Source organism: Anomaloglossus baeobatrachus, chromosome 1 (genome assembly GCF_048569485.1).
Source record: "Anomaloglossus baeobatrachus isolate aAnoBae1 chromosome 1, aAnoBae1.hap1, whole genome shotgun sequence".
NCBI classification, from domain to species: Eukaryota; Metazoa; Chordata; class Amphibia; order Anura; family Aromobatidae; genus Anomaloglossus; species Anomaloglossus baeobatrachus.
In genome coordinates, this window is record NC_134353.1 from 127,899,052 (window position 1) to 127,913,732 (window position 14,681).

The window sequence follows — 14,681 nt, forward strand, 5'->3', positions numbered from 1 at the left end:
ACCTGGTCGCCACAACAGCATTGCCCTCCCAAAGGGTTAATGCTGAGCCTGGAGGTAATTGGGAGATCCATTGGCCAGCAGGTTTAACACCCAACACAGTTCTCCCTCCGGCCAGCAGGGGGAGCTCTGAACCTGGAATTCCAGGGAGCCTTCCTCTACCTGACCAGAGGGAGGAAGTGGAGTGAGTCTGAAGGGAGTAGTGAAAGTGAACAGACGCAGAGTGAGCTGTCCTGTGAATCTGGGGCCTAGAGCTGGAGCAGCTTGGCCCAGAGAAGCAGGAATAGCTGAGAGGCAGCAGAGAGACTCAGACATCGGAGTCTGTGGTTGCCAGGGTATAAAATCCGTCCCTGGTAGCCGAGTCCGAAGGGCAGGAGAGCTGCAAGCCCCTGGCCCAGAAAGATCCAAGGTACAGCTGCAGCATCAGGGCCCGGTGTGGACTCCAGCGGAGAAGCACCAGAGAGAGGGTCTGCGCAGCCACCTACAGAAAGAAGGGACGTGCCATCGGTCCCAGCAGCAAAGAGGGCCATTGCTGGATTCAGAGAAGCAGGGTCCTATCATCACAAAGCAAAGTACAGGAGTAGGCCTCATACTCAGCTGGCCAGAAAGATCATCCCAAGTACTTCCAGGCCGACCGGATCCCCATCACCACCTGTAACGGTCTCCCAGGACTGGACTGTTCCCAGAGTAAAAGAGGAAAAGGTAAAGAGACTGTTGTTTGTGCCTGGTTCTTTCCTCGCCTGTCGGCCCTGCACCGTGTTAGCCACACAACACCATAGACTTTCACGGGCATCAACGGTATCCCGGGGCATCGCTCCACCTGTGGGGAGCAGTACCATCATAGCTGTCATAACATCACCCCGGAGTTCTCCCATAACAGCGGCGGCTTAATAGCCGCATACCACAGGTGGCGTCACGAACATTAACTCTAACTCATCAGCCACATATTCAACTGACACCCACCAGGGCCACGGAGCCGGGCCCAGCCACCACTGACTACCACCGGACTAGTCCGGCCCGGCACCGGGTGTCCCATAGCCCTGGGGTGGGCGAGTCATTAGCAGTGCAGGATACAGTTGCAGGCAAGTGGAGGAGATGTCCAATTTCCCTCTCACTAGTGCTAGAACCTCAGATCAGGCTGCACCAGGTCCAGGAAGGTGACACGTGAGTATGATTTATTTTGTTATCTTTACAAAATCTAATCCCCGTAAGAACCTTTTGCAAGACAATCTGTTTAAATACATGTATTACTGCCAGTGTTCAGTGCTTTCATTAATTTGGACAACTCCTGTAAAGGAAACCTGACAGCTGAAGCCATGATCCACAGGCAGGTGTGATGTCGGTGGGGTCAAATTGAAAATGAAGCACTTCCGGCATCGCATGCGACATCGTAGTGTGTAAAGGCTCGATGATACGATTAACGAGCGCAAAAGCGTCGTAATCGTATCATCGGTGCAGCGTCGGCGTAATCCATGATTACGCTGACGCGACAGTCCGATGTTGTTCCTCGCTCCTGCGGCAGCACACATCGCTGTGTGTGAAGCCGCAGGAGCGAGGAACATCTCCTACCGGCGTCACCGCGGCTTCCGTAGGATATGCGGAAGGAAGGAGATGGGCGGGATGTTTACATCCCACTCATCTCCGCTCCGATTGGCCGCCTGGCGTGTGACGTCGCTATGACAAGGAGGCGGGTCGCCGGCCAGAGCGACGGTCGCAGGACAGGCGAGTCCATGTGAATCTGCCGTAGCAATAATGTTCGCTACGGCAGCTATCACAAGGAAATCGCTGCTGCGACGGGGGCGGGTACTATCGCGCTCGGCATCGCAGCATCGGCCTGCGATGTCGCAGCGTGCAAAGTACCCCTAAGTCATTTGGGAGACTAGTTGGACAGACGTGTGCTCAGAAGCTTCTCCCACCTGCTGCCAGTGACTGATAGGTCTTTTCCTGTGTGTGAGAGAGACCTGTTACTCAAATGGAGCGGGCGGGGAGAAGTCTATCATGTAGCTCAGTCCCCAGCAAGTATGTTTTTCTCTCAAACACTGTAGAATGCCATCCGTATGCAATGCGTTTTTAACACAATCTTTTACATACTATAATATGTCAAATGTAGAGTTACCATTGACGCTTTCCAGAATTATAACCTGTCAAAGTGACACTGGTTAGAATTGAAAAAATGGCATGGTCATGAAGGTGAAAACCAGGCTCTGGGGTGAAGGGCTTAAAGGGTATCTGTCAGGTGATTTTTTTTTAGTACAATACTAATGTTATCTTTAAATAGAACTTAAGGAGACCTTTCAGGATCAGTAAGTTTTATTGCTCTAGGTTCACCTGTTATCTTGTTGTAACCTCTGGAGAATTCAGTGTGACATAGTAACTAGTGTTTGTAAATACAAACTGCATATGCACTGCTTCCCCCTCCCACCTCTCAGTGCTTGCATTAGTGATAGTAAATCTGATCTGAATTTGCCCCCACCCCATGCTCCCTCCCACCTCTCAGCACTGATACTAAATCTGAACTGAATTTGCACTGCTGCCCCCACCCATATTCTCTCCCTCCTGTCAGCAGTGATTGCAAATGCACTGGGAGGTGGGAGGGGAGCAGTGCATATACAAAATGAATTTACACACAGTAGTGTGCACTAGACACTGAATTCTTTGGAGCTTACAGCAAGATAACAGGATAAGGTAGAACAATAAAATGTATTGATCCTGAAAGGTCTTCTTAAACCCTATTTAAAGGTACTACAAAATCACCTGACAGATTCCCTTTCCGCATCTCTCTCATGTGGGTACAGAACAGGAACAGAAAAATAAAACAGCCTCACCACATAATTAAATGTATGTATTCACCTATATGTTCACATGCGGCACTTCAGCCACCCCACACCGGGCATTTCTCAAACTTGTAATGGAGTGGAAATATCACATTTCAACATACAGATGAATCTATGGATGTACACACAGAAAAAAATAATGTGCATCACATATACGTGCACAAATACATAAACATGACACATGTAGAAACATATTAGATATGCACACATTATATATATATATATATATATATATATATATATATATATAATGGTGTGCACTCACATTACACATGGATTTGACTTCTCTGTAGATTATTGTACTCTACATGAGATGCTTGCTTCCCTGGACTGCAGTGGGGCCCTTACTTGCCACATCCTTCTTCCTGAAACCCGATTCTTAAAATAATAGCCATAAAAATTACAATATTTTATTAATCTATTGTTAAAAGAAAATGTATAAAAATACAGCAAGGAAAATGACAACAAAAAGGAGTATGGGTCTGACACAGCGATACAAGACACCATATAATCATAACATACCAATACATATCATGAAATAAATTATTTAAGGTGCAACAGGTATATATGCCGCAGAATGCTAGTATTAGATAAAAAATATATAATCATATCATTTATTTGGGCTAATTGATGGCTACATATAAACATTACAATATAAAGTGCAAAACAGTGTAGTAAATAATTCAAATAGTAGCAATATGCGATGGGGTATATCCACAAAAGATATTAATATATTATTTTAACATCTATAAAGTGTGCACCAATTGTGCAAATAACCATTAAAGTGCAACAGTGAAAATTAATATTTAGCTGAACAATTACGGTAATATGTTAAAACTCCATAAATTAGTAATTCATTAAAATATAAATAGATAGCGGCCAATATCTGATTATAAATAAAGCCCCTATAAGTCTTCTACATATATACACACACACACACACACACACACACACACACACACACACACACACACACACACACACACACACACACATTATATATATATATATATATACATAAATATAAAATGTATGTGTATGTGTGTATATATATATGTCCAGGTTTAATAGGACGTATAAAACCCCATCATGCAGATGATCAAAGCGCAGAAATGATTGTAAAAGTATAAGTAATATGACTAGAATCAATGGATCATATTAAGGATAGTTACCTGAGGCCAAACAAAGAGAGAATGTACTGTTGTGTGCCAAAACTATATAGACCCCCTCCTAGTGTGCAAGAGCCTCTTACTGTGAAGTAATCATTTATGTAGCCACCTGCACTGGCATTCAAATTCAACAGCAATTATCACACAGTGTGTGGTACATTTTAAGCTCATTTTCTGCATAAAGCTAAAATAGACAGTTTATACAGGGAGAAATTTTAGAAACCTATTCCCCAGCATTATAATGGCATATAGTGTTTTTCGGAGTGGGTTCGCTACAAAAAAAGCCTGAAATATGTACTTAAAAATGTCTGGAAGTTTGTGCCTATTCATTTCTACGGTAAAACCATTTTGCTGTTCGTATGTTCAGTCTTTTCTCAGCTTCAGTTTTTGAAAAATGCTTGGATGGAAAAAAGAAAGTGCATGCCAGTTCTTTAAAGCGGCTCTTGATCGTATTCACTCCAAACTAAGCTCGTACGTACAGTTGAAATCAGACGTGTACATACACTATCTAAAAAGACACATCTGCATGTTTTTCTCACTATCTGACATGAAATCAGAATAAACCTTTCCTGTTTTAAGTCAATTAGGAACCAAAATTATTTAGATTTGCCAAATGCCAGAATAATGAGAGAGAGAGAGAGAGAGAGAGAATGTTTTAAGGCATTTTTAGAACTTTCTGCAAAGTCAAAAATTAGCATACATTTCATTAGTACCACCATTAGGCCTTGCTCCCACTTGCGATAAACATGGACAAATACAATCCCATAAAACATCGAATTGCACTCGGGACAGTGTTAAACAATCAGGCAGTGTCCATCTACGATTTTTTTTTTCTCATTCCGGATCGGCATGAGAAAAGAATTGCAGCCTTTCTGTTTGGCAGCGAGTTTCACATCACACACGCCTATACAAGTCTATGGGTGTGTGTGAAACATCGGACTGCGTTATACAGTTGAAACCAGAAGTTTACATACACTCGCTATAAAAGACACATCTGCATTTTATCTCACTATGTCACATGAGATCAGAATAAACCATTCCCCTTATAGGTCAATTAGGAATCAAAATATTTATATTTGCCAAATGACAGAATAATGAGAGAGCGAATGTTATAAGTCATTTTTATTACTTTCTGCAAAGTTAAAAGTTACATACACTAAGGGGCCCTTTGCACACTATGACATCGCAGGTGCGATGTCGGTGGGGTAAAATCGAAAGTGACGCACTTCCGGCGTCACTCTCGACATCGTAGTGTGTAAATCATTTTAACTACGATTACCGAGCGCAAAAGCGTCGGTATCGTATGATCGGTGTAGTGTCGGTCATTTTCATTATTTTGGCTGCAGCGACGGTACGATGTTGTTCCTCGTTCCTACGGCAGCACACATCGCTGTGTATGAAGTCGCAGGAGCAAGGAACATCTCCTACCTGCGTCCCGTCTGCAATGCGGAAGGAAAAAGGTGGGCGGGATGTTTACGTCACGCTCATCTCCTCCCCTCCGCTTCTATTTGCCGCCTACCATGTGACGTCGCTGTGACGCCACACGACCCGCCCCCCTTAGGAAGGAGGCGGGTCGCCGTCCAGAGCGACGTCGAAGGGCAGGTAAGTGCCTGTGAAGCTGCCGTAGCGATAATATTCGCTACGGCAGCTATCACAAGATATCGCAGCTGCGACAGGGGGCGTGGACTATCGCGCTCGGCATTGCAGCATCGGCTTGCGATGTCGTAGTGTGCAAAGGGCCCCTAAGAGTATTATACTCTGAACAATATGTGACAGCCCATATGATGAAGTCATGTCTTTGGAAGCTTCAGATAGGTTTATTGGCAACATCTGAGTTACATAGAGACACACCTGTGGATGTATTTTAATTCTGACCTGAAACACGCTGCTTTATTGTGTAGTATTCTTGTAAAGTGAAAATAAATCAGCCAAGATGTCAGGAAGAGAATTGGGGACTTGCACAAGTCTGGTTCATCCTTGGGTGCAGATTTTCAGATACCTGAAGGTGTCTCATTCATCTGTACAAACAATTATATGCAAGTACAAACAAGATGGGAATGTCCAGCCAGGGTTCTGTGTACCAGAGATGAATGTGCTTTGGTCAGACTTGAACATATCAATCCAAGAAGAAAAGACCTCATGAAGATGCTGGTGGAGCTTGTTAAGATTTTGTTATTATCTACAGTGAAAAAAGTTGTGCATCAACATGAGCTGTAAGGCCACTCTGCCAGGAAGAAGCCATTACTCCAAAATAAACATAAAAAGCCAAATTAATGTTTGCAATTGCACACAGGAACAAAGATCTTAATTTTTGGAGACATGTCGTTTTGTCTGACAAAACTAAAATTCAACTTTTTGGCCATAATGACAATCGTTACGTTTAATGTAAAAAGGGAGAAGCTTTAAAGCCTAAGAACACCATCCCAACTGTGAAACACGGGGATGGCAGCATCATGTTAAAGGGTTGTTTTGCTGCAGGAGGGACTAGTGCACTTCACAAAATAGATTGCATCATTAGGAATGACGATTATATGGCAATACTGAAGCAACATCTCAAGACATCAGCCAGGAACTTAAAGCTTGGGCGGAAATGGGACTTCCAAATGGACAATGACCCGAAGCATACTGCCAAACTGGTTACAAAGTCGCCTAAGGATAACAAAGTTGATTTTTTGGAGTGGACATCATAAAGCCCCGATCTCCATCCTATTGAAAAGTTACTGAAAAGGCAGGTGTTAGCAAGACGACCTAGAAACATGGTTCAGCTACACCAGTTCTGTCGAGTGGAATGGGCCCAAATTCCTACGAACTATTGTGAGAAGGTTTTTTGAAGGATATCCAAATAATTTGACCCAAGTCTTACAGTTTAAGGGCAATGGTACCAAATACTGATGAAATGTATGTAAACTTTGCAGAAAGTAATAAAAATGCCTTAAAATGTTCTTTCTCTCATTATTCTGGCATTTGGCAAATATAAATAATTTTGGTAATCATAATTGACTTAAAACAGAATAGGTTTATAGGTTTATTTTGATTTCATGTCAGATAGTGAGAAAAACCTGCAGGTGTGTCTTTTTAGACTTCTGGTGTGGTGTGTGTGTGTGTGTGTGTGTGTGTGTGTGTGTGTGTGTGTGTGTGTGTGTATTTATGAACCGCTGTTGTGATCACCAGATTCCCCTCCAGCCCCAATGCCCCCACTCCCCAACGTTGCGTCCAGTCCCTTGCAGAAATGAACGCATCCTCTGGCAGAAATTGTTTTTGTCAAATTTGGTTTTGACCACAACGCTGAAAATACGCATGCGTTTTTCTTGCGTTTTTACCGCATTTTAACCGCGTTTTACATGCATTTTCTGTGCTTAAAGACAGATGCGTTTTCAATACAAATACACTACTAAATAAAGTTTAAACGTTCAAACACTGTGAAAACAAAAAGAAAAAAAGGATAAATATCATGCATAAAATCATACATAAAATAGCTAATTTTATTAAAAAGATTAATGTGATCTAATATTTATGTATAAAATAGTTTTAAATTAATGTTTTTCAATTTTTTTAGAGTCGGACTACATGTGTGTGAAAAGGGACTGATCATGACCTCACTATAATGTCAAAAAAGCATGCGTTTTGCATCAAAAAAAGCATGTAAAACGCTAGGATTTTGATTTAGGATGTGTTTTGAAAGTTCTCATTGACTTCAATGTTAGCAAATCGCTGCCAAAATGGCAAAAACAATTGACATGTTGCTTCTTCAAACGCAGAGATTTTGACAAATTTTCAGCAACTAAAACGCTGCGTTTTTAAAAGCATTGTGCGCACAAGAAATCCCTATTTTCCATAGACTTTGCTTGGAAATCAAAACGCATGCATTTTTGCATTAAAACGCTGCAGTTCAAAACGCTGCTGAAACGCATGAAAAAACGCAACGTGCGCACACAGCCTAACATGGGGACTTCCCGCAGTTGCAATCCTCTGATCGGTATTGCTACTTGCGCCAAGGGGCTTTTTTTTTTCTATAAGTAGAGTATCAGACATCGCACTGCTAATGACATCTGAGTTTTTTGTAGAAGAAAAATAATAGTAGTTAGTATTGAGTATCTTTATAGATAGGGACATAGCACATTAGTGGAGCAGACGTTGCAATGTTAGTGACGTCCATTTTTCCTTTGCACAAAAATAGTTAGCTCCAAGTAGCTTCATAGGCAGTGAATTAGTGTAGTGAATGTCACTAATTCTTTTTCATACAAAGTGTTTTGTTTTACTTTTACTATTTTATTTTTATTTTTTTTCTTCTAAATTTCTTCTATTTTTTTTCTTTTTACTTTTTTCTTTTACTTTTTTCTCTACATTTTTTCCCTCTACTTTTTTATTCTCCTTATTTTCTCTCCTTTTTTCCTCTGCTATTTTTTTACTTTTACTTTTCATAGTAAATTTAATAATAAATAGTACACTTCACACATGCTCCACACAATACATGAGTAAATTCTCCACTAAGACACACCACCCTACTGGTTAGAAGAATAAAATAAATGTGGCTCATTAATCAATTATCCATTATTCACAAGTAGAGGCATACACATTTCTTGCCTCTGACGCAGGTTCAGACAGTGAGGAAGATCCCACATTCTATTTTTCTTCCTCCTGCTCCTTATCTAGCACCCAGTAAGGCACCCTAGAACCGAGGCAATCCCTTCAGCAATTGATCCCATATGGACTCCACCCTTCGAACGTTATCAGCCTGTTATTCTGGATTTATTGGGCAGCTGTTATGTCACCACCGGAGTCCGCTCCAGCGACTTCTGCTCCGATCACCAGTCAACGCCGTGTTCCTGTCGTGGATGGTGCTGGTGATGGGAGAGGAGTTGATGCCAGCGGCACTGGTGGGCACAGGCTCCGATCATCCACTGGGCTGGGTTATCTTGGGATCTGCAGTACCACTGGCTGACTGTGGGTGGCGTGTGTCTTCCAGCTGAAGTTGCCAGCGTTCAGCTACAGCCAATGGGAAGACACCACACCCTTCTTAGCTCCCCTCCTGTCTGCTCACCTCTGCCAGAGATAGTTCTTATTTCCTGGCTCCTGATCCACCCTATTCTGTTTTGTGATTCCTGTGTGCTGACTTCTGCGTGTTTTCTGACTACCCTTCTGCCTGCTGTTTTTGTACCTCGCTGCCCGATCCGGATTTGACCTCTGCTACATTTTCTGATTATGTCCTTGCCTGCCGATTCTGTCCCTGTTCTGCTATTCCTGGTTTGACCCTGCCTGACGACTACTCTCATCGGACTGCAGCCTTCCACAGGTAGTGATCTCCAGGGCCCTGTGTAATTCCAAATCCCTGTATAGGGGTTAAAGGGTTTCAGGGTTCTGGAGGTCCTGCTTGGTGAGTGGCTTCCCTCTAGTCTGTCCATTACATCCCACCTGAGTCTGTTGATCCAGACCGGCGTTACAGCAGCTCAATTTTATACTATCGGCCTCACTAAATAGACTTTTTCAAATTCTTTTCAGTGAGGATATAAGAAATCTTATGTGTTATAGTGATAATGCACAGTGTCCTCCCCAAGGAACTACCAGCTATAATCGTCTATATAAAATTCGGCCAGTTGTTGAGCACATAAGTAGAAAATTTGAGTCCTACAACCCCAAAGGGACATCTGTATAGATGAATCTCTGGTTAATTTCAAAGGAAGGCTAAAATTCCGACAACACTTGCCCAGTAAGAGAGCAAGGTACAGAATTAAACTGTTTAAACCTGCCCTGAGAAACCTGACCTTGAAATAAGTATTGTTTCAGTGTACCACAAGTCCATGAATTGATAACATTTCGTTTTATACCCTGTTGACAAAACACCTTTTTATAGTCTGATGTACTCCGCACAACCATAAAGGCGCTTTACAATAATTTGGAGGTGGCTGTGACTGAACATGATAATCTTCATTATGTTCTGTAGAAGTGGGTATCAGATGGAACATGGCTTGGGAGGCTCCTTCTTGCAACATAATTGTGAGTTCCAGAGATAAATATGTCATAAATGTCTGAGATAGGAATACTCCTATAAATTAAAGGGGTATTCCCATGTCCATGATCCTATCCAAATAATATAATAATAATAATAATAATAATATTAGCAAATACCTCCAATTAGAAATGTAGTATAGTTTTCCTAATATAGCAATGTCTCTTACCTCATGTGCAGGGCATTGCAGCTTAAGTATCCATGGTTATGACCACGAGCAACTAACTGTCACTATGAGTGGATGTAGCCATGGATACCTAAGCTGCAATGCCCTGCACATGAGATAAGAGAGATTGCTATATCAGAAGAATTATACTACATTTCTAATTAAAGGTATTTGTTAATATTATTATTATTTCACCTACTACATATTGGGATAGGATCTTGAAATGAGAATAACCCTTTAAGTAATAAATTGACTTTAGAGATTGATTAAATATTTTTTGATAGGTTTGTGTGATGGATTATCTGCTTGCAGACTCCTGATGAAGAAGTGATCTGACAGATATGGGGCACATGTCTGGAGAAGAGGAGGGTTCATTACTTTTCGTGACATGTCTTAGACACTATGTTATTTTATGATGATTAGTCACTAGGCAGGGATGGAGAAGATAGACTCTTTGATTCTTAATTTTCACACGTAAGTTAAGAAAACTATGACCCTTGCATGAGTCCGTCTTCAGGAATTAGTCTGAGAATTTCAACATGAAACAGCATGAGAATAAGTGACCTATAAAAGTAGAGAAGACAGGTCTATTGGAGCCAGATTAATGGCAGTGAGCATACTTGTTGAATATTGATCCTGTAATTTTACTGTATGTCTTCATTTACAGGGGAGAAGTCACGGGCTGCCGCACCACTCATCATGGAGCTTTCCCCTAACCTCAGGTTGGTTGGTTGTATTTGCAGGCTATTCTAAGAATATAAAAGCTGCCTACAAAAATACAATTTTAAAAGGAAAATAACATTCTGATACGCCTGGTAATTTTTTCTGCGACAATTAGGAAAGACTAGGAGCCTACTTTGTAATGCTAATTAGAGATGGGCTGACCCACAAATGTTCGGGTTTGGCAAGTCCGGCTGGAATTTAAAAAAAAAAAAGTTTGGTTCGGGACCAAACTTAACGTGGATTTGAATCCGGACCCCAAATTCCATATAAGTCTATGGGGACCTAAACTTAAGTGCTATAAAATGATGGTAGTAAGGGCTAGGGGGCTGCTAAAGGAAGTAACAAAGTGGGATTAAAACAGGACAATTACAGTTAGGTCCAGAAATATTTGGACAGTGACACAATTTTCGCGAGTTGGGCTCTGCATGCCACCACATTGGATTTAAAATGAAACCTCTACAACAGAATTCAAGTGCAGATTGTAACGTTTAATTTGAAGGTTTGAACAAAAATATCTGATAGAAATTGTAGGAATTGTACACATTTCTTTACAAACACTCCACATTTTAGGAGGTCAAAAGTAATTGGACAAATAAACCAAACCCAAACAAAATATTTTTATTTTCAATATTTTGTTGCGAATCCTTTGGAGGCAATCACTGCCTTAAGTCTGGAACCCATGGACATCACCAAACGCTGGGTTTCCTGCTTCTTAATGCTTTGCCAGGCCTTTACAGCCGCAGCCTTCAGGTCTTGCTTGTTTGTGGGTCTTTCCGTCTTAAGTCTGGATTTGAGCAAGTGAAATGCATGCTCAATTGGGTTAAGATCTGGTGATTGACTTGGCCATTGCAGAATGTTCCACTTTTTTGCACTCATGAACTCCCGGGTAGCTTTGGCTGTATGCTTGGGGTCATTGTCCATCTGTACTATGAAGCGCCGTCCGATCAACTTTGCGGCATTTGGCTGAATCTGGGCTGAAAGTATATCCCTGTACACTTCAGAATTCATCCGGCTACTCTTGTCTGCTGTTACGTCATCAATAAACACAAGTGACCCAGTGCCATTGAAAGCCATGCATGCCCATGGCATCACGTTGCCTCCACCATGTTTTACAGAGGATGTGGTGTGCCTTGGATCATGTGCCGTTCCCTTTCTTCTCCAAACTTTTTTCTTCCCATCATTCTGGTACAGGTTGATCTTTGTCTCATGTGTCCATAGAATACTTTTCCAGAACTGAGCTGGCTTCATGAGGTGTTTTTCAGCAAATTTAACTCTGGCCTGTCTATTTTTGGAATTGATGAATGGTTTGCATCTAGATGTGAACCCTTTGTATTTACTTTCATGGAGTCTTCTCTTTACTGTTGACTTAGAGACAGATACACCTACTTCACTGAGAATGTTCTGGACTTCAGTTGATGTTGTGAATGGGTTCTTCTTCACCAAAGAAAGTATGCGGCGATCATCCACCACTGTTGTCATCCGTGGACGCCCAGGCCTTTTTGAGCTCTCAAGCTCACCAGTCAATTCCTTTTTTCTCAGAATGCTACTCCAAGCATGTCTGCTATCTCTCTGATGGATTTTTTCTTTTTTTCAGCCTGGATGTTCTGCTTCACCTCAATTGAGAGTTCCTTAGACCGCATGTTGTCTGGTCACAGCAACAGCTTCCAAATGCAAAACCACACACCTGTAATCAACCCCAGACCTTTTAACTACTTCATTGATTACAGGTTAACGAGGGAGATGCCTTCAGAGTTAATTGCAGCCCTTAGAGTCCCTTGTCCAATTACTTTTGGTCCCTTGAAAAAGAGGAGGCTATGCATTACAGAGCTATGATTCCTAAACCCTTTCTCCGATTTGGATGTGAAAACTCTCATATTGCAGCTGGGAGTGTGCACTTTCAGCCCATATTATATATATAATTGTATTTCTGAACATGTTTTTGTAAACAGCTAAAACAACAAAACTTGTGTCACTGTCCAAATATTTCTGGCCCTGACTGTATACTTTCCAAGTTTCCGTGCAGCTGTCACACAGCTTCTGGGTCTGCTCATTAAATCTTATTAATATCCACTGCTTCCCCCGCCCACCCTTTGTGACAGCGTCTGTGATGGGTTGAAGTCAGACTGCACCCCCACTCTTTGTGCTGGCGTCTGTGATTGGTTGTCCTCACACTAGCTATCTGGGTTCCCTAAGTAGAGTAGGATCCCTGTATTTTGATACCCAGTGCAGATAAAGCAGACAGCTGGAGTCTGCAAACCCCAGCTGTGTGCTTCATCTTGGCTGTGTATCAAACTATGAGGAACTCCATGTGGCTTTTTTAAAATTATTTAAATAAATCATTTTAAAAACCGGCATGCAACCCCCCTCTTTTTTAATATTCACCCATGATAAAGCAGACAGCTGGGGACTAGTATTCTCAGGGTAGGGAGGCCTATGATTATTGGGAACTCCGCAGCCTAAAAATAGCAACAGGCAGTCAAACATGAATTGGCACATCCATTAGATGTGCTAATCCCGATTGTCCTAGAGTGGTGGAAAACGGGGTAATGTAAGGGGCTTATGATAGCTGTGATTTGTCAAAAAAATCACAGCTGCCACGAACACCTGGATTAGGGGTGTATGAGAAAAATAAAAAGAAATAAACATAAATCACAGGGAAGAATCCTTTTTTTTTTTTTTTTTTAAAAAAGCAACAAAAAAACCAAACTATCCTCTTTTTCAAATTTATTAACCCCTAAAACACCCCTGCAGGTCTGACATAATCCACACTGCGACGTCCCATGACGATCCCGATTCTGCTACATCCTGAGGTCACAGTGTGCAGTCTCATTAGAAAACGTGACCAATCACTGAAACCGGCGAGCCACACTGACAGAGCCACAGCAGTGAGAGCAATGATGGTTGCAATTGTTGGTTCCCCCTGTACTTCAGCTGTGGACTCAGATGAACTCACCTGAGGTGAAATCATTGAACTTAGTGAACTCACCTCAGGGAAACTTATTGAACTCAATGACGGATACAATTTGTCTCCAAGAATCGGATGGCATTCTCCCATTAAAGTCTTTGGGTCAATGAAAAAAATTGGACTCCACTCAGATAACATCCGAGTGCGGTTCGATTTTCATGGGTTGACATAATGGAGAAACTTTTAGTTTTTGTTCTCCTCCGAGAAAATCGGATTCCACTCTAATCAAACTGTGGTCAGAGTCTGATAAGCAGAAGTGAACCATTTTTCTTGGATGGAGAAGATACGGTGGTGTGAATCCACTCTTAAGGGTACTTTACACGCTGCGACATCGCTAGCGATCTCATTAGCGATGTGAAATTCTAGATCGCAAGTTCGATCTTTCGAGATCGCACATAGGTCATTTTACGCATATGCGATCTCAAAAGATCGCACTTGCGATCTAGAATTTCACATCGCTAATGAGATCGCTAGCGATGTTGCAGCATGTAAAGTACCCTTTAGGCAAATTAAAGTTGCATCCAATCCTGCATTGAGGCGATATTATGTTATAGTGTAGGACCTCTGTAAAGATTTTGAATTCCAGGCCAAAAAAGCCTTTTATGTTTGGCCCCATTTTCTCTGCTATAAAGTTTTTCTTTTTTTGGGCTATTACATGATATAGGGCGGTGATGTCCCACTGTAGTCCCGTTTTATTTCTTGGATTATCTGCAAATGAAATCCAGATGTCATTGAGTGTTGCTTGTTACATGGAGCAAAAAAGAGCAATGGATGAGTGTAAAAGTTCATAGATACAGTAGATAGGGGTCGAAAGATATAT

The 14,681-nt window shown here is 41.8% G+C and overlaps 1 protein-coding gene across 1 annotated transcript in view; it reads left to right on the top strand.

Moving 5' to 3' along the window:
• The window catches only part of LOC142290218 (uncharacterized), a 145,342-nt gene that overhangs the window by 62,281 nt on the left and 68,380 nt on the right, over positions 1-14,681 (top strand). Inside the window, exon 6 of the mRNA XM_075334167.1 lies at positions 10,841-10,895. Coding sequence (XP_075190282.1) covers positions 10,841-10,895 — 55 coding nt within the window. The remainder of the gene's footprint in view (positions 1-10,840; positions 10,896-14,681) is intronic.